The sequence below is a fragment of the Dermacentor variabilis genome, chromosome 3, assembly GCF_050947875.1.
Source record: "Dermacentor variabilis isolate Ectoservices chromosome 3, ASM5094787v1, whole genome shotgun sequence".
Taxonomy (NCBI): Eukaryota; Metazoa; Arthropoda; class Arachnida; order Ixodida; family Ixodidae; genus Dermacentor; species Dermacentor variabilis.
The window spans coordinates 108,054,769-108,079,036 of record NC_134570.1 but is presented as its reverse complement, the minus strand read 5'-3'; the positions used below and the strand labels follow the sequence as shown (position 1 = coordinate 108,079,036).

General features: G+C 43.4%; 1 protein-coding gene across 4 annotated transcripts in view; it reads left to right on the top strand.

Annotated features, from left to right (window-relative positions):
• The window catches only part of Vps13D (vacuolar protein sorting 13D), a 170,932-nt gene that overhangs the window by 18,989 nt on the left and 127,675 nt on the right, over window positions 1-24,268 (top strand). For all 4 annotated transcript variants that reach the window (XM_075686119.1, XM_075686120.1, XM_075686116.1 and 1 more), the window contains exons 10-21: window positions 3,263-3,363; window positions 5,640-5,811; window positions 7,541-7,630; window positions 14,204-14,384; window positions 15,468-15,615; window positions 16,873-17,047; window positions 17,648-17,853; window positions 19,156-19,384; window positions 20,423-20,512; window positions 21,276-21,369; window positions 22,090-22,210; window positions 22,924-23,055. In XM_075686119.1, coding sequence (XP_075542234.1) covers window positions 3,263-3,363; window positions 5,640-5,811; window positions 7,541-7,630; window positions 14,204-14,384; window positions 15,468-15,615; window positions 16,873-17,047; window positions 17,648-17,853; window positions 19,156-19,384; window positions 20,423-20,512; window positions 21,276-21,369; window positions 22,090-22,210; window positions 22,924-23,055 — 1,739 coding nt within the window. The remainder of the gene's footprint in view (window positions 1-3,262; window positions 3,364-5,639; window positions 5,812-7,540; window positions 7,631-14,203; window positions 14,385-15,467; window positions 15,616-16,872; window positions 17,048-17,647; window positions 17,854-19,155; window positions 19,385-20,422; window positions 20,513-21,275; window positions 21,370-22,089; window positions 22,211-22,923; window positions 23,056-24,268) is intronic.

Below are 24,268 nucleotides of genomic sequence, written 5' to 3'. Positions count from 1 at the left end.
TAACTTTCTCTTTCAAGTGCAACGAATTTCATTGAAATCAGTCAAGGGGTTATCCCAGAAAAGTATTTCTGTGTTTTACAGGTGTTTGAATAAGCCGCGTCTGAGTTGGGCTTGAGCTAAAGCTCCAACAGTGGCAGCTTTCCCTGATTGGTAGGCTTCACCCTAGGAGCAAGAAACATTTAGGAGTGGAAACTCCGCTGTTTGCGGCGACCAGAAAAGGTCACAAGACCGTGGAGCCGTTATCGTGCTGGCGGCCTGGAAAGAAATTACCGGATAATTTGAACTTGACCAGTAAGCATACATGCGGCTGGCCCAGTGGCGTAGCTAGGTCGTCTGGCACCCGGGGCCCTTAGCTCTTCTGTCACCCCCCCCCCCCCCCGGGTGTAGTCGAGGAAGGCGAGGATATCGACAATTTTCGGGTGTTTTCAGACGTATATGACACCCCCCCCCCCCCTACTGGCCCCGTGCACCCGGGGCCCACGGCCCCCCGGCCCCCCCTGTTGCTACGCCACTGGGCTGGCCCCTATGCTGACCTCAGTAATGTTTCCTTTAGTGGAAGAGCCTGTCTCAGTGGAGCTTAGGGGGCAAAGAATGCATTGAACTCATGTCATAGCCCATCAAAAATGCCTATTTTCGGCCCACCCTAGGAAGATTTTCAAGCGATAATGCTAGCTCACAATGACTGATTGTGGTATTTACTCAATTACAATGGGCACTTTATGTTTTCCAAGGAAAGTGCACCAAGAATTGCCAGCGCGATGCAATTTAGTACGAAACCAAAACCTTTTTGCGGCATTCGTATTATGAAACATGATTTTACGGTGCAAATTTAGAGGGGACTCAACGAGATACCTAGTACAAACGCCGAGCATTAACTTATCTTTACTGCGCAACAATACGGAAGGATGACAGAAAAACATTGCTACTGCACACTTTATCTAACATTTTCACACACTTTGCACATGCAAACAAGGCAACATTTTGTTCGGATAAACCTCTTCTTCTTTTGGAAAAGGTAATAGACATAGTGCTGATGCAAAATTAGCCTTCTTTATTCATGCAATTAGCCTTGTACAATAACTTTGATTCTGCATCCTAGAGGTCCCCAAAATATGTGTTTCAGTGAGCACTGGAGTACACAGACTACTCTTACAGTGGTCAGCTAGGTGCCACGTTGCTGCTAAAGCATGCAACCGATGTGTGATGCTTTCTCAAACTGTCGTTGATGCACCTGCTGGTTTGACCAACGTAGCACTTGCCACAGGAAAGTGAAATGCCACTCCTGTCTGGCGATGTATCACGCCTGTGCAGTAACTGCTGCTTCTGTATCACTGTGCAGTAAAGATCAGTTATGTTCAGCATTTGTCCTGTGTATCTCGCTGTGTTCCATATAAACTTGTGCCGTAAAACCATGTTTCATTATACAGGGCACTTGGCTGTAAACGTAGCGCACTGTACCGCTCGCAATGGAACCGAGACAGAAATATTCCTTTGCTGTACTGGTCATTTCATTTTAGTGGCATTTGTTAAAGAGACGTTTGATTCTACTACTCATTACCAACTAACCCACCTTAACGTTTCGAGAGCTTTTGTATGCTTCGCTGCATAACACGGTTATATTGCGGCGAAGCTGACGTTAGGAAGCCTTGGAAATGTTCAACAAATATTAGACCCTTGCCCATTTTTTGTGTTAAAAAATCGCAGGCACATTAGATTAGATTAGTGGTGTTGCCATAGTTTTCTACTTTGGACGCATAGAAAATGGGTGCCCGTTTGATTATAGGGTGTTTTAGGCTCTGGCAAATACTGTCAAATGAATTGTTGGTGTCTTTTGGCATTTTTTCTGAATCTTGTTTAATCCGACCCTCTGGATATTTCAATCAATTTCATCGGCCCCATTAGGGTTGAATTAACAGAAGTGGACTGTGCGGTAAAAACTTGTTAATTTAAAGCCCACATACTACGGAAAAGCTTCAAATAAGATGATTTTCTAATTACTCAAAAGAAGTAGAGGAATTACCCAGAAAGAGAAGGGCAAAACTGCGTGGCACAAGCACATCATGTTTATTTTTCGTGTCGCAGGACTACTCGAAGTAATCATTGATGCGGTATTGCCTGTTACAGTAGTTTGCTGCACCAAGTGTCATGATTTATAGCTCTATAATCATGCTCAGCATCTCACAGTTACCGCTGCTACAATCAACAAAGCTGCTGATGACATTCAGGGACTCGATAACTGTCATTAAAGCGGGCACGTGAGAGGGCACGTGAGAGGGCATGTGAGAGGGCATGTGAGGCTGTGCCAGTGGGCCCTGCCATCACCTACTGGCGATGGCAGGGCCCACTGTTGGTTACATAGTCTTCCACATTAGCGTACAAATGTCTGCATGTCCGCGTTTATGTTCAAGTGGTTGGCAAAGCCTAGTTGGCCTAATCTGTCACTCCTAGTCCGTCACAATCTTTATGCACTAGCGGAAACGTGCATGTGGCCGACGGTTGACAACACATGTGACACAGCTGATATTTACTCAGGGAAAGCCAGAAACAGAAAAGCAAGAGCACCACTTTTATTGATGATGATGACACTCCAACTCGCTCCTTTGCAGTGTGTGGAAATACATAAAATTTAAGTTCACTGCCACACAGTGTAGGCAGTTCACACAGCTAGCGCTTGCTGGCACTTGCTCTTCTCTAGCGCTGGCTCAATCGGTGGTGTCCAAATCTTAGTCCCAGTTATGGCTCTCTCAGATCTGATATCGAAAGTCATTCATTTATGTACTGCAAGCGCCAGAAGCAGTTAACGATAAAACACATCATGGCCATCATATTTCTGACATCACATCCAAGCTGGGCTCGGATGGGATGTCGCCGGAAGTGTGTCGCTGCAAGCCAGTCGCTGAGGCCACAGCCGGAAACTATGAATAATCGGAATAAGTGCATGTGGGATTTTCAAATTCTTTGGTATAATTCATGTTGAAAATTACAGGACTATGCAATTTCTACAAATTAACCAAATTTTCAAATAAACCGAGATTCAATTCTCTAGGTTTTACAGTATCCGTAATATTTTCACCTGCGTGGCAGCATCTTGTTTTCTTGTCAAAAGTCTGAGGCATCCCACCTTGAAAAGGCTTTTCTTCATTTTTGTGTGTGTGTGGTTCTTTACATTGCAATTTTGTAGCATCGGGGTTTATATGTCCCAGCAAGGCTCTGTCCATACTGTGGAAGCAGTGTTTTAGTTTCTCGTTCATGTTTCATGCAGGAACAATACCGACAGATGGTGTTTTGCTTGAAAGAACTGGAGAGGGTCAATGTGTCTTGGAAGTACAGACGGTGGCGACCGTCTGTCGGGATCAGTGGAAAGTGAGTTGTGGTTCCAGCGTGCTTGAGCATGTGTTCTTAAAAACTCGTATATGGTAGAAAATAGGACTGTATACACCAAGTCGTGCCTGCCTTTTCATTTTTTCAATGTTGGTGTACAATTATTTCGTAAATCTGATTTGCTGGATTTTTTTGTCGCAGTAGATAAAAACTGGGAGCTCAAGTCTACACAGTGATTGTGCTTGTGTGCTATTTCTGTATGGATTCTAATTTCTCTTTCTGTTAAACACACCACCTGCTGTGAGGTGGTACATGGTGATCTCTTCGCACTTTCGCTGCTAAACTGATAAAGGATGATGGGCAAACATGATATTGCATTGATACCACTTCGGAGTTAAGAAGGATGTGCCAAATGGTGCCAGAAGGTAATTCTTATCTCAGCCTTCTATGCTTCAAAAGTTGTAGCCAAAAATACTGCTGGGCAGCCTTTGCTTTGTCATGAGTATGTTTTCTGGGCACAGTGGTTTGTATTCTATTGGTAGTGAAATGCAAGAACACTTGTGAACATACAGTGTTTATCCGTAAAGTAATGAGGCTGGGTCTGATAAAAAGAATTTATGGATCCGATCAGTACATGTTATTAAAATTTTTCAAGTTAATCCTTTTGGGCGTCAGTACACTGCTGCCAATGCAATTCCCACACTACAAAGGCTCCCTTGAAGTCAGCTGCCGTAACCTCTTTCAGAGACCCTGTGACAGCCCGTTGTATGGCGGGAACATAGTTGAAATGGTGACCTTTCATGCTTCTCTTGAGCTTTGGGAATAGGAAAAAGTCTGCCGGGCTCAAATCATGACTGTACGGTGGCTGCGGCAAGGTTGCAACGCTTATCCGGCCAGGTAGGCAGTCACTACAAAAGCAGTGTGGGCTGGAGCGTTGTCGTGGTGGAGTTTCCAGTGATCGGCAATCTCCGGTTATTTCCGTTTGATGGCTCTGTGAAGGCGCGCAAGGAATTCTTTGTAGTACATGGCGTTGACGGTTCATCTCAGAGGTAGAAATTCTTTGTGGACCACCCCATGCTTGTCAAAAAAGACAATGAACATTGTCTTTACCTTGGACTTCGTCATTCTCACTATTTTGGGGGAGAGTTTGCGATATGCCACTCCGAACTTTAGCGCTTGGTTTTGGGGTCGTACTGGAACACCCACGATTTTTTCGCCGGTTATTACGCCGGCTAAAAAGTCCCGTCCACTTTCTGACTGCACCAACATCTCACGAGAAACGTCAACTCGTCTTTTTTTTTTTTTTTGTTCATCACTCAACATTTTTTGCGGTAATTTCAAACTTTCCGCATATTCAAATTTTTAGAAACAATTTCGTGAAATGTTGGTTAGCACATGTTGAAGTCTTCAGCGATTAATCTGATACTAAAACGACGGTTGGAGCCCAGGATATTTTTTACTTTGGCCACATTTTTGTCCAAACCACTTGTTGAAGGGTGTCCTGATCGCTCCTTGTCTTCAGCAGTCTCTTGTCCATTCTTGAACTCACTGTTGCTCCAGCGAACGCTACATTTGTGACGTTTTCTGCCGCGAAAAAAACTTGAAAACAGCTCTTGTGCCACTTTAAACACTGCGTCATAGCTCAGATGCAACTGCCGCCCGGTGCATTACTTAGCTTTGAACCCCTCACCACAAATCCCGCCTCTGGGGAGCGCGTTACTGGCGACTACAGCGCCGCATGGCAGGCAGTCTCATTACGTTATGGAAAAACCCTGTACAGTGCTCAGCGATTGGAGCCTGATACTCAGACAGCATGGCGGCCTGCACTCTTTATGCCACCGTTGAATGCTGGGAACATTGAGCTGAGGCATTTTTTTTTGTTTCACATGAAAACAAGTCATTTCGATGCATCGTGATGCAATTGGGTCTCCTCAGCGATCACCCAGCGCTCACGGGTGGCACAAGGATCACCAGCCGCCATACTGTTTGAGTATCACATTTCAATCTCTGAGCACCGTACACCTAAGGGTACTTTAAAAGAACCCCAGTGTTCAAAATTAATCTGGAGCCCTCCACTGAGAATTCATTTCTCCAGTGAGAATTCATTTGTTGGAAACGAGCTTCTTTCTGTGGATTCATGCATTTCTAGTTGCCTTGTCTGCGCACTATAAAACTTAGTAGCACTAGCGCTGTCCTCTCCAATGTAGTTTCACTGGTGCATTCGCGTCTTCTCCGCAGATGTCTAGAAGTGACTGCATTAATACGACCTCTAAGTCAACAATGTTGTTATTGCCTTGGTGCTTCCTTTTTCTACACAGTACAAGCCTGTGGTGGCAGTTTGCCTCGCATGCCCATATTCATCATCTGACCAAGAAGCGCAGCCAAGCTACTTGGGCATTTGCTCTTCAGCGTGCCAAGGATGTGAAAAGATACGTTGACGTCTACTACTGCCATCTTGCTAAGCCGGAGTGCCTCACCACTGAAATGCAGGCAAGTGGTTATATGCTCATGCACATGGTGTGCTACTGTCACTGCGCAGACCAAATATCCTTGCTCTTTCGTATTGCTACTTGGCCATGTCCTGTTGAGTAAATCAGTTCTCGAGTGATCACTGAAGCTAAGCAATGCTGGCATTTCATTCTTCTGGAACAAAATCATGCACAGTGCTGGTGGCAAGTACTTGCCTTAGATTACTGTGTGAATATAAGGCAAGCTTTTTTTCGTGGAATACTTAGCCTCAAAGTCATTCCCTCCCTCCCTTTTATGCGAGGCTGATAGATTCTGTTCCCGTTTTGGATATGGCGGCAGTAGCGCCACATTTCCGGTGATGCGGATCTTAAATGGCAGTGCAAACTGTACCAACTAATTTGGGAGGTGAGGCAATACCACATCTTCGCATGTATAACCCATACCAAGAATTTAAAAAATTTAACATTAAAGGCAGAATTCAGCTTATATTTGCGAATTTCGCCTTGAGGTGTGGCTTTATGGTATTGTGGCTTGCACTGCCGTAAAGCCACACCTCAAGGGCATGTTCTCACCAATCCAGTTTCATGATCTCCTAGGGAGCCCCAGGAGATAATGGGTTCTCCTAGGGAACACCCTCCTCATGTCTAAGCTCCCTTAGCCCCTCTTACATGGTCGCCATTTTTCATTTTAGCTGTGTTAATAATTCAGTATTTTGGGCAATCCCTGCTGAGTCTGAATATTTCGTCAGCTACTCTTCCATGTAATTCCACGGTTTCCGTCTGTTCTGGTCAGTAATTCTACTCTTAGTGTTTCTTTTTAGGCTGATGGTACATTTGAGCCGTACTCTAATGGCACTTAGTGGCATCCTTCATCTATGGCACCTAAAGAAATCTTTCATGTATGGATGAAGTTGCGTTCTGAGAACAGTGTGGGGCTCTCAAACGTGCTCTTGAGATACTGGAAAGACAACACAGTAGTGCAGACAATCACAAGGGCGTTTATTATGCCTTTTATACACCAGTTTATAGCTGGCCGAATTATTCTCGATAGAACATGCCGATATATGCGCGACAAATCTAGGTAGTCCAGCTCACCGTGACTGGATATCGAGCGAATAAGTTTGCTCCATGCTGGACATCAATGCCTGGTCGTTCATGTGTATGGTCATGCAAACAGTGGTGCGCTTGAACACTCGTGTTCGTGCATGTGCATTCTCATGTCCCGCTACTAGGCCTTTTACAGGCCGGTCCCGCGAAGCGAGTTGGTGCACGCACGGAAGGTCCCCGTCGCTCGCCAACCCCAAGCCAAAGAGGAAGAGCCTACTCCCTGTTGTGACCGACTAATCCCACCGTTAGGTGGCGTGCCACCTTGTGCCATCTCTTGTAATGCACTGCAACCAGACTGAGTGCCGCCGGCACTAAGCCACACGGAGAAGCTGGATTACAGGAGATGTGAGAGCCATGCGGGGAAAACATCAGGGGCTGCATGAGAGTTGAGTGTCCCCACAACAGCTGCAGGTTTTCTTGATAGAATTGTGCTAAATTCAGGAGAGTGCCATTCTGATGTTTCATGATGCTCTACCCCTCACTTGAACCTTTCGGATTTCTGCATAACTCTAATTTAATTTTGACTGATTCTACAGGTATCATATTTCTGTGCCTGACCATTTGGCTTGTTCTTTAAGTGTGAGAAGTACAGATGGTTCTCCATTTTCGTGACTTTTATACGTCTTTTGTCTTCTCCATGCCAGAAAGAGAAAAATGCACTGGAACAACAACTGGAGTTTGAAACCCTGCTGTCTCTTCGGGAACTAGTAATACAGAAAGTACGCAGAGAACAGGTAACTAATTTGCTTTGCCCCCTTTTTTGATGCTGTACTTCCTTAGGTCTTGGGCATAATGTGTTTTTATTTATTTGGTCATGCGGATGCTTCATAGGAGGAGGTAGTACAGTTGCGCCAATTGCGCCGAAGTGCTACATTTTCGGCTTGCTGGACCAGGCTGTGCCAAATTGTGCTTAAGCTGCTCCGATGCGACTACCATGGGTTTGCGTACATATCACATTTAGAGGAAAGTGGTAGTTGTGTTTTGTTAATATCCAGGGTTTTGTTAACTTTGTCCTCTGGTTATCACGAGTAGCCACTCTCATCGAGTATTGCAACCTTACGACACTCGTGCACCCTTGTTTGTGTTTAGTTGGGGACTTATGAGCTGTATATCTTCATACTTAACCTGCAAGACCCAATGCAGGATGGCTCAGCCATCCCGATTCACAACTGCATTGAACGCCCTTTTATTAGAGGTCTTGGGGCAATTCTGTTGGTCATGCGGTGGCCCCAATGTCTGTGCCATTAAGCCATAAAAATATGTTTAACGTAAAAGTGCAAATGAAAGGGAGCAAAGTGCTTCAACATGTTTGCGCCGATCAAGACTAATAATGCTTGAAATAGTTTGCGCTAGAAACCTTACTGGGTTGATAACGTACAGCGAATGCTAGCCGTGGTAAGGCATTTGTTGGTTATGCCAACAAAGGGATTCTGTACAGCCGGCGCAGCAGCAAACACATCCAGTCATTCACAGCAAAAATGCCAAAGCACTCCATGGCAGCCACATCCATGGGGGAACGGTATGCTTGTGAATTCACAAAATCATCATTAATGGTTAAAAATACACTGGTTTACAAAAAAATTTTTGGTAAATCATGTTTCGAATTACTGCAAGAATGCCTGCAGTGTGTAATGCAACCATCTAGCCAAACACGAGCAGAGCTGCAGGTATGCTGTCATATACAGTCGAACCTCGATATATTGAACAGCACGGGGATCACGAAATAGTTTGATATAGCCAGAATTTGATATATAAAATCATGTAAAAAACGCATCAAAAACTTCTGCAAATCAATTGATGAGCCGAGGGCATCATAGGGGATCATTGTTCGGAGCGCACATTCGGTTGCACCGCGCACAATTGGCCTACGCCGTACCGACTTCATCCACCGGGAGCATGTGGCCCATTGCACCACATGCGATTGGCATAGGCCGTGCCAACTTTGTCAGCCGCACTAAGTTGGTGTGGTCTAGGCCAATCGCGCGCTCTGAGCAACGATCCTCGATCGCGTCCCAATCGTGGCGCAGTAAATACTTGAAGCTTCACAGAAAGCATTTATTTATTTGGCTGAAAGTACTGCAGTAGTGTAGCCTGCTTCTTATTGGAAGCTGCGTGCTTAAACACAGAGTCCTCAACATACCATAGTCTAAATGATCCACAAGTGATAGGCCAGTGCCGTCTATTGTGCCGCAGTAGTGGCGTAGAAGGGCCAAAGCAGCTACAGCCTCAGTTGAAGTCGGGGAGTGCAGCAACATCAGCGCTTGCGGGATCAACCTCGGCAGCGTCTTCGTTTGGCTGCTACTTCTACTGCGATCTCTCTGTCCGTCAGTCGAAGCATTTCGAAACACTGTTAATAACAAGGTATTAAGTGGCATCTGCCAAGGAGTCTATGGGTGAGCCCAGTGAGTGCGCGCTATCGAGCGTCTTTGCGGATCCAAACTTCCAGTTCTCCAAGGCATCCAGATGCTCCATGTAGTTCAGCAGAAAGTTCCTTGCGAAAACGAAGCCCCAGAGGGACTGAACCATCTGCCAGGCCTCCTGTGAGGACAGCATTGAGGCAGCCTGCCCTGCTGCGTCATTGCTGCTGTTGTTGCTATCTGATGCAAGCGCGTTCATGATGATTGATAACATTGGTTAGAAGCACTTAGTTTCCAAATCTATAGCCATGTGTTTTCGTTTCACCAGCAACGTCGTGCATTGCCAATGATCAGCAGGCAGATCAACCATCTTCCATTTTGTGGCGAGTCAAACGAGGCTGAGAAACCACATGGCCAGGAACGATTTCGCCGCAACCAACAAAGACGAAAGCAAGTGATTAACCTGTTTGCAGAACTGTGCTGAATGAGAAGCCAGCGAGCAACATGCGAGCAGTGCAGTTGGTGTGGTCCATTCTTGTTTGGAGGGGTGGAAGGGCGACGGGAGAGAAGCGCCCGGAGAATGCTGGAAAATGAGCATGCAGCTGCTGTTGGAGCAGTGGGCAATCATGCAGCGGCTCGAATTTCTCACTTTCTTTTTTTTTTCTTTTCAAGGATTTTGCATTTCGCTACCTTTTGGCTCGAGCATCCAGCAGCCAGACTTCATTATTATAACTGATAATGTGGCTTAGAGGCATTGTAGTAAGCGGGCTATTTCACCATCGAAAACCTACATAAGTTGACGGTGCAGCAGCTTCTCATTGTTATAGTGGATATGTTGTTAAAACCGGTATCGTTATAAGTAGGTTCGACTGTATCAAAACTCATCATTGATAAGTGTGGCTGAAACGTTGCTAAAACGTGAACATGTAGTGCTGGTTATGAAATAAAATATTTGTCTATTGCATGGGGAGAGAAAAAGATGTACTTGTGGAGGTTTGTATTAGCGTAATTGTGAGTGTAAGCTTATGAGAACTACATGTAAGAGGTGCTTTATTGAAAATGAAGTAGGGCAGACTGTCATTGGTAAGCAGCAGCAAGCATAATTATGCTGCACTATAATTCTAATGGTTCGAAGTTTCAAAATGCAGAAAGCAAATTTTTTTGCAGAGAAAGCAGACACATATGAGAAATTAAGGTTTTACCACCGAAATATTGCCATGTAGTAGTGATGGTGAAAAAAGCAGCAAAACTGTGGATGATAAAACTAGTGTTTTATTGGGCGAACCTGTGCCCCCAAAAACAGGCTACACTCGGAGAACAATGATAGCGGCGAACACAGTCGACAATCATCGAAAATCTGATGAGCGGGTCAAGCACGTAGGCTTTTATACATGAGTGATCGAAGGTTCCAGAGTACCGTATTTACTCGCATAATGAACACACCTTTTCCCCCAAAAATACGCGCAAAGTTGGCGGGTGCATTTATTATGTGGGGTAACATTCTGAGCTAACTTTTTTTTTTTCCACGACCACCTCTAAAACAGGCAATTTTGCCCGAAATGCGAACCATCGATTGCGACGGCAAATGTGTAGACAGCTACACAAAACAAGGATACGAGATTTATCGGCTGTGTAAATTTGCAAACATTCGCTTCAAAGCAACTGAGCAGCAAGAATACAGCACGCACGAAGGTATGATCCGGCATCAACTTTGCCCCGATGCAGATCAATTTGAAGACACGATGCGCTGCGGCCATGCAATGTGCAGTTGCTGCCAGAGTACCCCCCGTTTGGGGCCTTTTGTGCAATGAAAGACAGCGCATAAGATTGAGCTGCACCCGTTGGCTTCCCTCGCGTGCTTTCACTCACACCTACACCATGCGGCATGTGGCAACGACGACAACAGCAAAAATGTGCCTGGAGCATCCATATATATTGCTATCACAATAAAAGTAGGACACACGGTACGATTGGTCGTCTGACACGGCGTCGGACAGAATCGCACCCGCCAGACGCCATATCAGGTTCCAAATTGTATTGTGTGTCTACTACTTCACAGCAGCAAGTTCAGGGTGTGATCATTATGCGAGAAAAAAAAAAAGCACTTCTTGATTGGAAAAGGGGGGCTGCATTCATTACGTGAGTGGGTTCATTATGTGAGTCAATACGATAATCGGTAGTGCCCATGTGTCTTTCAGAGAGTACTACAAAGTTCGCGTTGTGCATTCATGCAATTAGATTACACAAGATTCGGTGACAACAGACAGTTGATAGAATCGTCAATAACATTCGAGAAACTTCCTATACATGCAGGGGCGTCCTGCACTGCGCAATAACATTTGTTATCACCTGATAAAGATAAACAAGTACACATGTCAATATGAAGCATGTGGCTTTGTTTTGTGTGGCTGTTACTGTTAGTTAGCAATACAATAGAACCTGGTTTATATGTCTCAGACGAAAACGTGAAAAAAAAACAAAAGAAACATGCTAATCGTGAAAACGTGCGATCCAAAGTCTCTAATAAATTTGGTAGACTCGACTGTAGTTGACATCTACGTAATGCAAAGCATTTTGCAAATTGCTGCAACACCAGACACCAACGTGCACTGAGCTGGTGAGGCTCGAGCGACCCGAGATGCACATTGTTGTTTTCCTATTGCGTAGTGTTATAGGACGGTGGCAGGAAACTGAAACGAAATCGAGCTGGTGGGGCGATGCTGGAATACAATGCCTATGTTGCCACCAGAGCGAAACAGGACGCTGACTTCGTTGCCGCCTGCAGCAGGGAACAGGGGTACATTTGGGTTATTGGCTATTAAAAGCGTGCAGTGCGCTTCCAATGGCACTACGCACCACGCGCTGTGGAACAGACAGATGAAAATGCTCATCGCAGTAGGGTTGGTGGCAATAGCTGTGAATGTGGTGTATGTGCGACGAACCAGGTGGAAATTTTCCGATACTGGAATAGGAAACTTGAGTATGCACCGGCATTTTCATGTAATACAGGCGGGCAAGTAGTATTGCGGGAAAGCTGCGGCAGGTGGCTACTGTTCTCAATTGTGCGCGCCTTGCACCTTTTTATGTTTACATGGGATCTAGCGCCTGGAAAGTGTATCATAGAATTGTAGTTTGGCGATGTACTGAAAGTTCGTGCCAAAAGATTGTGTTTTCCGGGAACATATGAACGGGTTAAAAAAGTATTGGATGTGTCATTTTTTGTGCTCTTGATCGCGAACATTGGCGCTGGCAAATTGTACATAATGGGCTCTGCTGTATTGTGCACACCTGTCATGGTAGATTGATGGCTGTGGAGTTGCGCTGCTGACTATCGGGTTGTAGGTTCGATTCCTTATCACGGCTGCCACATTCCGATGCAGGTGTAACGCAAAATGCGTGTGCACTGGGAATTGACTGCTTGTCATCAAAGGCCCAGCTGGCCAAAATTAATCTGGAGCCCTCCACTACGGCACCTCTCATAACCCACTGGGCAGTTTCAGGACTTTAAACCCCATAATATCACCAATACTGTAAAAATTAGGAGGAAGCTTTGGCTTGGGGGTTATTTGAATATATGGGAATGAAGAAATTGTTTTTCTCGGCAACCACTGCACCGATTTTGAAGAGGTTTGTTGCATTTAAAAGGAAAAGTTAAAGTATAGTGACTGTAGGTAGCCGGATTTTGATTTGGGCTGGTAATATTTTAATAAAAATTGTTGAAAACTGCAAATTTTCAGAAATGAAACTATAAAGTTTACAACTCTGTAGCGCTTGAAATGAAGAATGATATCACAATTCTGTAAGCTTTTTATAATCGTTACATCTAAAGTGGACAAAATTGATGTGTTACATGTGGCTCTCAAATATATTACTAATATCCGAGTAGGACTTTTGCAATACCCTTGTCAACATTGCAACAAATTCATGTAAACTGTAAATTTATATACTGAGTTTGCCTGTTTTAGATGCTTTAATGGATGCAGTTGCAGGGCTGCAGTATCTGGTTTCGTTGCAGAGTTACAGATTTGCAAACTTTGTGCTGCCATGTTTTTTAAGCTTACCACTTTTTTTCTAAATCTTAATATTTCAAGGCTCTGAATCAAAATTCAGCTTGCATCAATCACTAAAATTTAAGTTTCTCTGGCAAATTCAACAAATTTTATTCAGATCAGTCCAGGGGCAGTTTTATAAAAGCATTTCTGCATTTTACTTGTATTTGAATAGGTGGCAACGAAGTTGGCCCCGAGCTAAAGCTTCCTTTTTAGGGAACGCTAAACATAAATGGCATCGTCAGGTCCTGTACCTGACGATGCCATTAGTAACTGTTTCTTCATGGGCATTGGGCAAAGTATGCCACATATATTGAAGTTGAGTTAGTTCTTTAAATACAGATTGCATTAGTGCATACAGACCATGACAAGTGAGTCAAGGTCATTCCAAGGTTCTTATGCAAATTTTATGTGTGCACCCTGCCTCTTGTAAAATGAAATGAACTCTGTACTATATTTTGTTGCCACACCACACTATAATTTTTAATTCGTTATGAAAACTAGCTTTCTGTAAAGATTCATTGAAGTCCGAGCCTAACCAGGGCGTGTGTTTGTTCTCCTTAAATTTGTTATTGTAACTAGACATTTACGAAAGTTCAGCTTGACCACTTTGTTTGGTCTCTGCGGTTCTGCTGTTGTTGGAGGCTTGCTTTATGGTCGTTGGCAGTTGCAACATTTGTATCGTCTCTATGGTATTTTTTTAGTCCATTTTACTTTAGCAGAGATACATTGTATGAAGTCACATTATTACGCTATATTGTCCCCAGAGGCATAAATTAATTGCCTTTTGCCCATTCTTGGATGATTCAGAATTGGCCTGTGTTTGCAGGTTCTAGCTTTCGTGTTAGAAAAATTGTTTTCTTATATCATGATGGTTAACATTTTTTGCTATTGTATGCAGTCATCTTGGCCTTCCGAGTCCAGGGGTCAGGGTGTTCTACAGTACTGGTTTCCCGGCTGGACTGGCTGGTATGCGAAACAGGACGAAGCATCGCAGCCACCTTCAGCCGAAGTGACTGAGGACGAGGCATCGGATATTGACGATGCTTCATCTATCAGCACATCACTAACAACACAGATTGGTGCGTATTTGGTCTATCTCTCATATATTTAAAATACCTTCTTAGCATATGGGTTCATTGAAGGTCCTACATGTCGATTTTATAGCTTTATGGAGCTTCGATGAGTACGTTTGGACAGTGATTGCTTGCTGAAGGCCATGGTTTAAAGGCAATGGCTGAGCAACTTCGAACACTCGGAGAGGAATAGGAGAACGGATAATCAGGCTGTCTGTGAATTTAACAAGATGAATTTAACAAGATGTGGAGGTGGGTAGGAACAGGAATTTTTATTACTCTTACAACTACAGAAAAAAAAAATTGAATACCCTCTGGGTGAGTCTTACAGCAGAGTGCATCAATATCTACTTAAAATATTGCAACAGCCATGCTCCTATCACTTGCCTGTCAAGCAATCCAGTGTACATCAATCACTGTCACAATGTTGTTACATGCAAAACTCTTATGCAGTGTAGCTGTGTGTCTCTGGAAACTTAAGCCGTATAGAACACTTTCATTAGGAAGCAGAGTTCGGTTACACATTCCCTCGGTGCCGACTTGGGCTTTCTCTGTTCCACTAAGCACACGAAAGAACATTGGGCAACGGGGTGCTCTTGCTGCCTGTCTGGTTGTCATTACTGATAAGCTTATAATCAATCAATCGATCAATCAGTCAATCAATCAATCAATCAATCAATCAATCAATCAATCAATCAATCAATCAATCAATCAATGATTGTATTTCCATCATAATAGGTGGGGTCTGTTAGTCAGTTATGCACATAATCTCTATTTCGACTGCAGGTGACACAGTCGTAACTGGCTCGCTATGGCCTGCAGAGCTCTAACAGTGTCCAGTAATGTTGCTGTAGCGCAGAATGCACCCAATATTGTTAATGAAGCTTTCTACTGTGATGTATGACTGGCTGCTTTCTACTTTTATGAGTGCACTAGTCCAGTTGAGTTTGTGTGATATAGTTGCGTTTGCTTGTTTGAGGAGCTACTTTGTTTGTATTTTTTATTTCGACTGAGTGTTTTGTCATCATTTTCTGATAAGCGTTTTTTGAGCACTGGCGCCAACAGAATGCCACTGTCTTTTTGGTGCAGAAGAGGAGATCCTTGACGCTTTGGACAGCGTTGATCGAGACACGTTTCTGATGCGAGACACAGTGTTTGCAAGGGTCTGTTTCTCACTCAGCCAGTGCGGGCTTACGTTGGTTGGGCGACATCGGGTTGCGCCAAACCTGGGAGCTGGGTGAGTTGCAAAAAAAACAAAAACAAATTTATTACTACTGAGCTACTGAAAATCGCTATTCCGCATAGCTGGTTATTAGCTGAAAGTGTAGGAACTGCCCATCGTGTGGATACGTGTTGCTGTCCTGCAACTTATCAAGATTTGCCTGATTTGTGTTGAGAGCTAAGAATGACTAAACTCCGAAAGTATGAAGGTTGGGAAACAGTTGTAAAATATTTTACTAAAGCTCGTTTTGAAATGCCAGACCTGGCTTCATCAACACTATCATTACGTCGCGGTGCAGAGGAAATTTTACGATGTTGTGCAGGGCTAGGTATGACGACGTTGCTGATAAAAAACAAAAGAAATAATGGAGCTGCACACATTTCCTTTTTCTGCACTCATGTGTGTCTGTTGCAGTGGTTGCAGGAACGGAGTGAATTACTGTCTAATCACATAATGATGCACCTTTGTACCTTCTGGGCACTGAGACCAAAAGTGGTTTGCAAAAACAAGTATCATAGTAAATTACTTAGGGCACTCTGATGGTTACCAGTAATATTTTTGTGTGATTTAGAGTGCTTGGAACATTTGAATCCAAAAAGAGATGACCAATGGAAAATGTCGTGTCAGTGCTCCTTTGATATAATTCCTGTTCATTAAAGTTCGTAGTCACCACTGTGTTCGTTTTAGTTGTATCTCTTGCTCTATCATTCTCTGTTCAGTAAGCTCCTTGAAATGTTACCTTTCTTCCTATCATTGAAGGCTACTTCTACTTCAAGTCTGTGTGACATGTTTGCAACACTTATGTACAGTAACGAGTAACTGCCGCATCAATGGGGCACTGTTTTCTTCAATCTGCCTTCTTATTGAGTCATGTCCAACAGTATGTGTGGTGTCATTTTGTAAACTTTATGTTCGCACATCATGTTCAGCAGCAGTATTGATAGAAAATTTTCATGCCAGAGAAGGAATCGACTTCGTTCTGATTTGTGTCAACAGGCCATGCCTACATTAGTTTGATGGTTTGTAACACAGCAGACCACAAGAGGCGGCCTGGAGGAAGGTTTGCTATTTCATGGTTTTAATTGTTTGCGATGCAGTGCCAAGTATTTTAAAGTAGAACTAAATTAGCTAGCTATTACTGTTCAGCTGTAAAATCAAAACTTGGTTATTAGGACACCCCCTAATTGACTGTCTGTCAAATTGAATGTCATTGCGAGCATTGGCCAATTGAAAAGCCCTGCCTCCTTGTTGATGTACCTCTCTGTTTGGCAGGGACGAGGTCATGCAGCCCTTGGTGGAGCTTCGCTTTGCAGAAGTCACTGTAGACGTGGAGAGTCGGCCACGACTGGGATCATTCCTGTTTGCAGCTCGACTTGGATCATTGCATCTGCAGGACCGCACAGCGCCCAATTCAGCCTACCCATACATGCTGTCTCCCCATGCTGTTGTGAGTTTGTTTCTGCAGTTCCTGCATTTTAAAGGATTGCTTTGCCTTGTGTTATATTGTCAAATTTATGGGGCGACCGCCTTTTGTTAGCTGACACTAAATTCTATGACAGCAACTTGAACCTAAACACCCCTTTTCTTTTTTGTGCTCATAAGCGTGGAAGTTGGGGCAGGAGAAGGATAAAACATTTATTAAATGAAATTAAAAGGCATGAGTGTCAAAAGCTGCTTCTCCTTGCTTCCGTGTCGCATCAGTGAGGGTACACCTCAGTCCAGGGGCCATACGGCTGCCGCCCCCAGCCACTTAGCCCACCACACCAGCTGCCACTGGTCATACAGGTTATAAGGGCGAAAGCTAGAGTGGCTGCTTAGGAATGCAGCGACATGCCAATTCAGAGCAGGAAATATAATTTTCTTAGAAATAACTTGTAAAATTTTATGCTTGAGCTCAAGTCCTCAGAGTCAGCGCCGTGTTGTCATTTTTACTTTCCTTTTGTCCGTGTCTTGTGTTGTTACAAGCCTTATGATGAATCCTAACCAACTGGCCCAACTTACCATCTTGATCCCAATTCTAACTGGTGGCCGCTCTCTTTATGCCCAGGAACAAGTGCATGTGTTTCCCAAGGCTCTGCCTCTTGAAGGGACCAAGACACAGCCTTCCATTTTCAAGTTTCTGCCTTTCACTTCACCGTCATCTGCTCCCTTTGGCATTTCATTGATGCACAGTCAGAAGACTGACTTCCCCAGTGTTCCACTCTTTGAGCTCACTTATGAGAAAAAGCCTCTGGGATCCAGTGCTGATCACAGGTGAGTGAATAGCACATATTTCTGAGGTTCACAACTGCTAACTAGCAGTGGCTCACAAATTACAACTACTTATGTGTACCTTGCTGCCAGTTTTAGACACTCCTCAGGAATGGTATTGGAAGGACTGTAGCGGTATTCTAAAGGGCATACAGGGCCAATCATCTACACTGTGCCCTGCTGTTAAAGGGAACATTGTAATGCACTGCCGGTGTTCTACCTGCAACTGCTGGTGGAAGCTAAGTCAATACACTGCACAGCTATGTAGAAAGCTGTCACCAACAGCAAGTCATCTGCAAACCCATGCAATTGTAACTTGCCAGGGGGAAAGTTCTCTATACAAAAATGCTCTATACTTGTGTGTTACATTTAACAGTTGACTTCACTGTACAAAAATGTTTATCATACTTTTGCACCTGTAACCTGCATCAAAAATAACTGTGAATTGGAGGTGCGGGTTGTAGGTGAGTTTTGCCTTCAGGTGGGGCTTCAGGGCTGTCTGGCACGCATTGCTGTGAAGCCGCATTGAAATTTAATGGTCAGCGGCGGTAATTGTGGTGAAGATTGAGCACAGAAAGCAAAATTATTTCAGGAGTTCTTTGCACCAATAGTTGGGCCAGATTGCCTCTATAAACGTTATAACTTTGTTGCATGTACTTGGTTGTGTGGATTTTATGTGCAATCTATATTTTCTTTTCTGTTTTGTGGATTGTAATTGGGTGTGCATTTTATATCCAGGATGGGTTACAGGCATGAAAATATGTGCATTAATCAATAAACACATTTGATAAATTTACGGGCTGAGTGTCTTACGCCTTGTCTTGTGCATGATGGTTCAGAGTAGCATGAAGAACACCAAAAATATTTAACATAGCACATAATGCACTTTGGCCAGGGTAATTCACAAATTCATGTCAAACTGAAATTTCTGCCAACCCTAATGGTGTCGCTTAAATCTTACTGTACTTAAATGTCGTTATTGCAAGTTTAGGTCATGATTGAGTAGAATCCTGCTCAGATAACTTAATCAGGAGTAGTTACTTGCTTCTTAGACATCAACACAATGTGCTCAGTATGTTTCACTCTCGCATGTGGTCATTTTACTGTGTCATACTGACAATTGTCATAAGGCAACATGGTTCCACACTAAGATCCGGTTTGGCATTTCAGTTTGGTGGGTTAGCCTGTTTTTCAGTGTCGCCATCACACTCCTGTTCTGTGTTCAACTTGTCGAAACATGCACCCACTGTGGTACGATGTGTTGCACAATCCGTGCTGCCTTCAATTCCCCTTATTTCATTGCAGCCTAACAGTTAACACCCAGTCCCTGGACGTGGTGTACAATCCGTCCACGATTCGGACAGTGAAGCAGTTCTTCACGCTATTCAATTACGAAGGCAGCTGCTTCCCATCATCGGGTGGCTCCCTCAACCTGTCAGCGGCAGCTCGCACCCGCTACGAGATGTTCAAGAAGCACACCAAGGAGGAGTTGCGCCACCACTGGGATCTCATGCTTGAAGGGGAACAGAGCACGGTGAGGGTGCCTACTTTCAGGGTGGTGCAGAAGCGCCGCAACTGTGTGGCAGTTGGAAAATTCAGATCTGGAGATTTCAGCAGTACTCATTCAAATGGCTGACAATATTGCTTAACTTTTTTTCACATCATTGCTGGTTTATGACTGCCTTGCACATCCACATAACTGCTTTGTGACCCCTCAAATTTCTTGCTGCAGAGAAAGAGAAAGGAAGGAAAGGCAGGGAGATTAACTGTAGACTTTAGTCAGTCACTTTAGTCAGTCAGTGGGGAGAAGGAATGAGAGAGAGAGGAAGCGGACAGGAGTTTAGATCAGTCATGTGCACTAGACGAGGCACAGCATGCCTTTTGAGTGCAACAAGTCAGCAAGCCTGAAGACATGTACAGAAAGAGAACATGATTGCTACCGAGTGCAAGCGATGACAGCTGTTTACTGGAAAAAAATGGAAACTATAGAATAATGAAACGTATACAAGTGGTTCTTTATAACAACAAACCAAATCGCCCGAATCAAGCTCTATTGCTATCACGTTTCTTATGTGGTATGTTGTGAAAGGGTATAAATGAGAATCTGAGTTATTTTAAACTGCAGGGTGAATGAAACTTACATTTGTTTTAACTACTTTTCTGCAATGTACAACTAGATGTTGCTGAGCTGAAATTAGGTTACATGCTATTTGAAGCAGTTGTATGCTGTGACCTTAAAAATATGGGAAAGCTGTGGCAAGCTCAGCTGAGAAAAGCTGATGTATAAATAATGATGTGGCTGCATAGGCTTCAGCCAAACACTGCTTTGTAGGAGCAGTTCTTGAGGAAATCCAGTTGATATTAGCATGATTCTGGTATTTAACTGAAAGCAACAGATACTAGTGGGCTTTACTTAGCTCATCTTTCTTTTTTACACTTGCTTTCTTTTGTATACAGTGCACTGTGTTAAAGCACCGGACTTGTAGTGAGTGCTCACAGAAATATGTAAATAAAGGGATAAAGAAATGAAAGTACTAATTACAACTTGTGTCATCATGGTTCTCTGCTACAGTTGCAGATTGCAAAATGGGACATCCACATGGACATCTCTGCACCACAAATCATTGTTCCAGAAAGCTTCACCGACCACACGTCTGCCACAGTAAGACAGTCACATAAGCTGTACTTCAAATTTCTGTATACAAATTTTTCACTCTCATCGCATGCGTGATTGTTAGAACTGTCATCTTTATTTCTTTATTTTCTGTAATTACAGTGGAATTTCATTAATTCGAACTGCCACTCTATTTGAACTGACATTCAAACTGATGCTGTGGTCCTGTGAAAATTATGTGTATCTCAATGTGCGAAAACGCCTGGTAACTCGAATGTATAAGCATTTGTGACGGTTAATTCAAACATACTGCTCTGTCGACTGTGCTCTCAGCAGAGCACCAACTTGCGCGGGGTTGCCTCCGACCCAGCAGTGTGGTTGCATGCTGGGTTGGCCGCATGCCGGTCTGTTGCAGGTAATATATTTTTGCCCGTGTGACCTGCACAAAGTATTTTTTAAAAATATAAGAGTCAGGTCGGGGTGTGAGTTATATGTGAATTTTGCCTGGAGATGTGGCTTCACAACAGCTAAATTTTTGCCTTATAAGTGTGGCCTCAGTGAAGCCATAGCAGTGAAGCCACATTTCTAGAACTCCTCGTTCATGAGTTAGCTCAGTGCACGTGGACCACCTAACTCAGTACTCCACGTAAGTCCTCCATTCAATGAGCTTTCTTTAATTCAAACTCACGTTTGGCTCGGAACAAATTTTTGGGCACCTTCGAGTTTGTATTATTGAGATTTGACTTTGTGCGCTTCAGCTTTTGTGTTGCTGGTAAGCCGATTTCACTTGATTCTTATTCCTTTATTTCAGGTTCTTATTGACTTAGGGCGTGTGCAGTTTTCAAATTCCTCAGCACCAATGGAGGCGTCTCGTGCCAACGTTGAAGACATATCTGATGATGAGGGTAATTAAGAATTGCACATTTATTTACTTTATGTGTGTGTGTTGTGCATTGAAGCAATTAAAAAACATGGCCCCATCATGGCCACGGTTTTTCAGTCAAGCCGCGATAGTCATTCATGTAGTGTGAAAATAGTCTGTATAACATTTGAGCTCATCAACTAAGCACCTGATGTGTTTGTGTAACTGTAGTAATTGTGTTTCGGTAGTACGAAGAATGAAGAAAACATGTTTTATTCATATTTTCTTGTAGTGTATTTTGCAAGGATGAGGATGGAATGACCCCAATTTTTTTTTTTTAGAATAAACCCATATATCTGGTTGTATGCTAGCCACCTTGGTCGCCGTGCTTGTTAGAATTGCTCTTAGGGCTCCAAGAAGGTAGATAAAAACTACGGTGATTTCAATTAATCTGTATAAGCCAATTGCAGAAAGAAGGCAAGTTCATTGAACTGCAGCGAAATGTTAAAATAATTGTGCCAGTGTTGGTGGCATTCTGTTCTGGTTCCTTGTAATGAAGTTTCAAACTTCTTGTATTCTTAATCTGGTTCTGTTACCAATGGAAATTTCTTGCAGAAGATCCTTGTCATTCTTGCATTAAATGTATTTCTTCATTATTACAAAAAAATTAGATATAGAAGTTTCAGTGTCTGGTTGACTACTTGCACGTTTTGGCTTTTGTGTGTGATTCTGCGTGACTTCACCGTAAGCTGTTTTCACTTAGCTGACTTCAAGACACCGTGCTCTTCACCACCTGAGCAAGAGGAGCTTGAAACTGTTGTCTCGAGTCCAGTGAAGGAGACTGCAATGTCGGATGCAGACATCTACAGCCATATGTACAAAAAGTGAGTTGTCTCTTCAGAACCTTGTTGAATGAGCCCTTTCTTCTTAATTTTTTTTCTTCTTGGTACAGCTGTTGTATTGCATATAGTGTGTAATCTGGAGTGGTATTCTCAGTCGTTCACTTTTGGGGATACAATAACTTTCACGAGGATTCACATAACTAACACCAAACGGGTCAATGTCAATGGGCCACCGCATTCCCGATACTTTGCCGAGGCATCATTCTCGGCACTGTGCAAGGTATGCTGTCACCCATAGGCATCAATGTGTCCACCGTTAGTCGCATGAAAGCTTGTGAAAATGATTGTTTCTCAAAAGTGAATGCTGAGAATTCTGTCGTGGTAAATTAGCATTATCATCACAGCACTAACGTAGAAGCCAGCCATCTTTATATAACACATTCAAACTTGTAAACTTTTCCTTTAATTGCTTTTTATTAGGCTGGAACTGCATTTTTTATAGTCAGCAGTTCATTCATACTAATTTATTCTGTGGCCGGCATGCTTTCTTTTTTTCTTTATTTTTTATTTTGCTGTGCTTTTCTAAACCATGAGAGCGTGTGCAAATTTTCTCCGCTGTGCAGCTAGGGATTACATTGGCAAGTTTCAGTAAGATGGTTGTTGACAACCTTTTATTGCCATGTATTTGTTTGTGTGTGAGCATGGTTTTAGCTGCATTACACTATCCTGTGGTGTTGTGCTTCTGTCACCTTCAGGTACACATTGAACCTGCAAGACATGCAGGTGCTCATTGGCAGCGGCAAGGACAGCTGGAAGTTTGCGCAGACAAAGGGAACCAGCCGAATGCATGTGCTGGACAGGTTCTCCATAGCCATTCAAGTCGAAAGGTACGCATACCCATTGCATGCTTTTGCAGTGCCCTCCTCCTTATTATCAGTGGTTCATTATGTAGTGCTTGTTTATAAGCTATAAAAATCTCCTGTGGCACTAGCTAGAAATTAAATGTGTTCGTACTAGCCATAAGTTTTTGGTCTTATGGTATTTCTGGTTCGCATAGCACTATTTATTTATTTATTTATTTATTCCTCAAATGGGCCCCTGGAGAGGGGTTTTACATGAGGGGTGGACTGCTTCAAAAGAAAATGTGTTCGATGGCAGTCCCAAACGCACTCGCACTGGAGTGGTCCGCCACTTCTTCAGGCAGATCATTCCAGTCTCTCGCTGTACGTGGAAAAAAACGAATGAAGATGGGATGATGTGCGCGCATGCGGGGGGTACACTGACTTTGAATGATTGGTCCGGGATGAATGGCGGTGAGCTGGCGATATGATGCTGTTACCGATCGGGGCATGATAAAACTTGTGATATAGAATGAGCCTGGACACTTGACATCTCGCTTCTAGTCTAGGAAGATTCGCATTAGATTTTAGCGCTGTGACACTAGTATATGAAGAATAGTCATGGAAGATAAATCGGGCTGCGTGGTTTTGGACAGATTCAAGCATGTTAGAAAGATTAGTATGATGAGGGTCCCAAATTGAGCATGCGTATTCAAGTTTGGGCCTTACCATAGATTTGTAGGCAAGAATTTTTACCGAAGGAGGGGCAAATTTCAGATGTCGCCGGAGAAAGCCTAAGGTGCGGTTAGCCTTGTTAGTTATTTTAGCGATGTGAGAGGACCGTGAAAGATTGTGAGTTAAAATAAGCCCTAAGTAGTTATAACAGGTCACAGATGATATTATTGAATTACCTAAGCGATATGAGGGTGCTACATAAGAATGCCGATGATTGAAAGAGATTAATGAGGTTTTATTTACATTTAATGACATTAACCATGTCTTACACCATTTTTCAACTGTTTGTAAGTCACGCTGCAGGACAGGGATATCTGAGCTATTGTTAATAGGTCGGTAAATAACACAGTCGTCCACAAATAGCGTATGTTAGAAGATATGTCATTAGGAAGGTCATTAATGTAGATTAAGACTCTATGTTCTGGCATTTTATTTGCTAAGCATTGCTTACATGTAGTATTTCATAGCGCAGTCGCTGAACTTAAAATTTTTGTATTTCAGTTTACTATTGCTGAGCAGCTTGTCA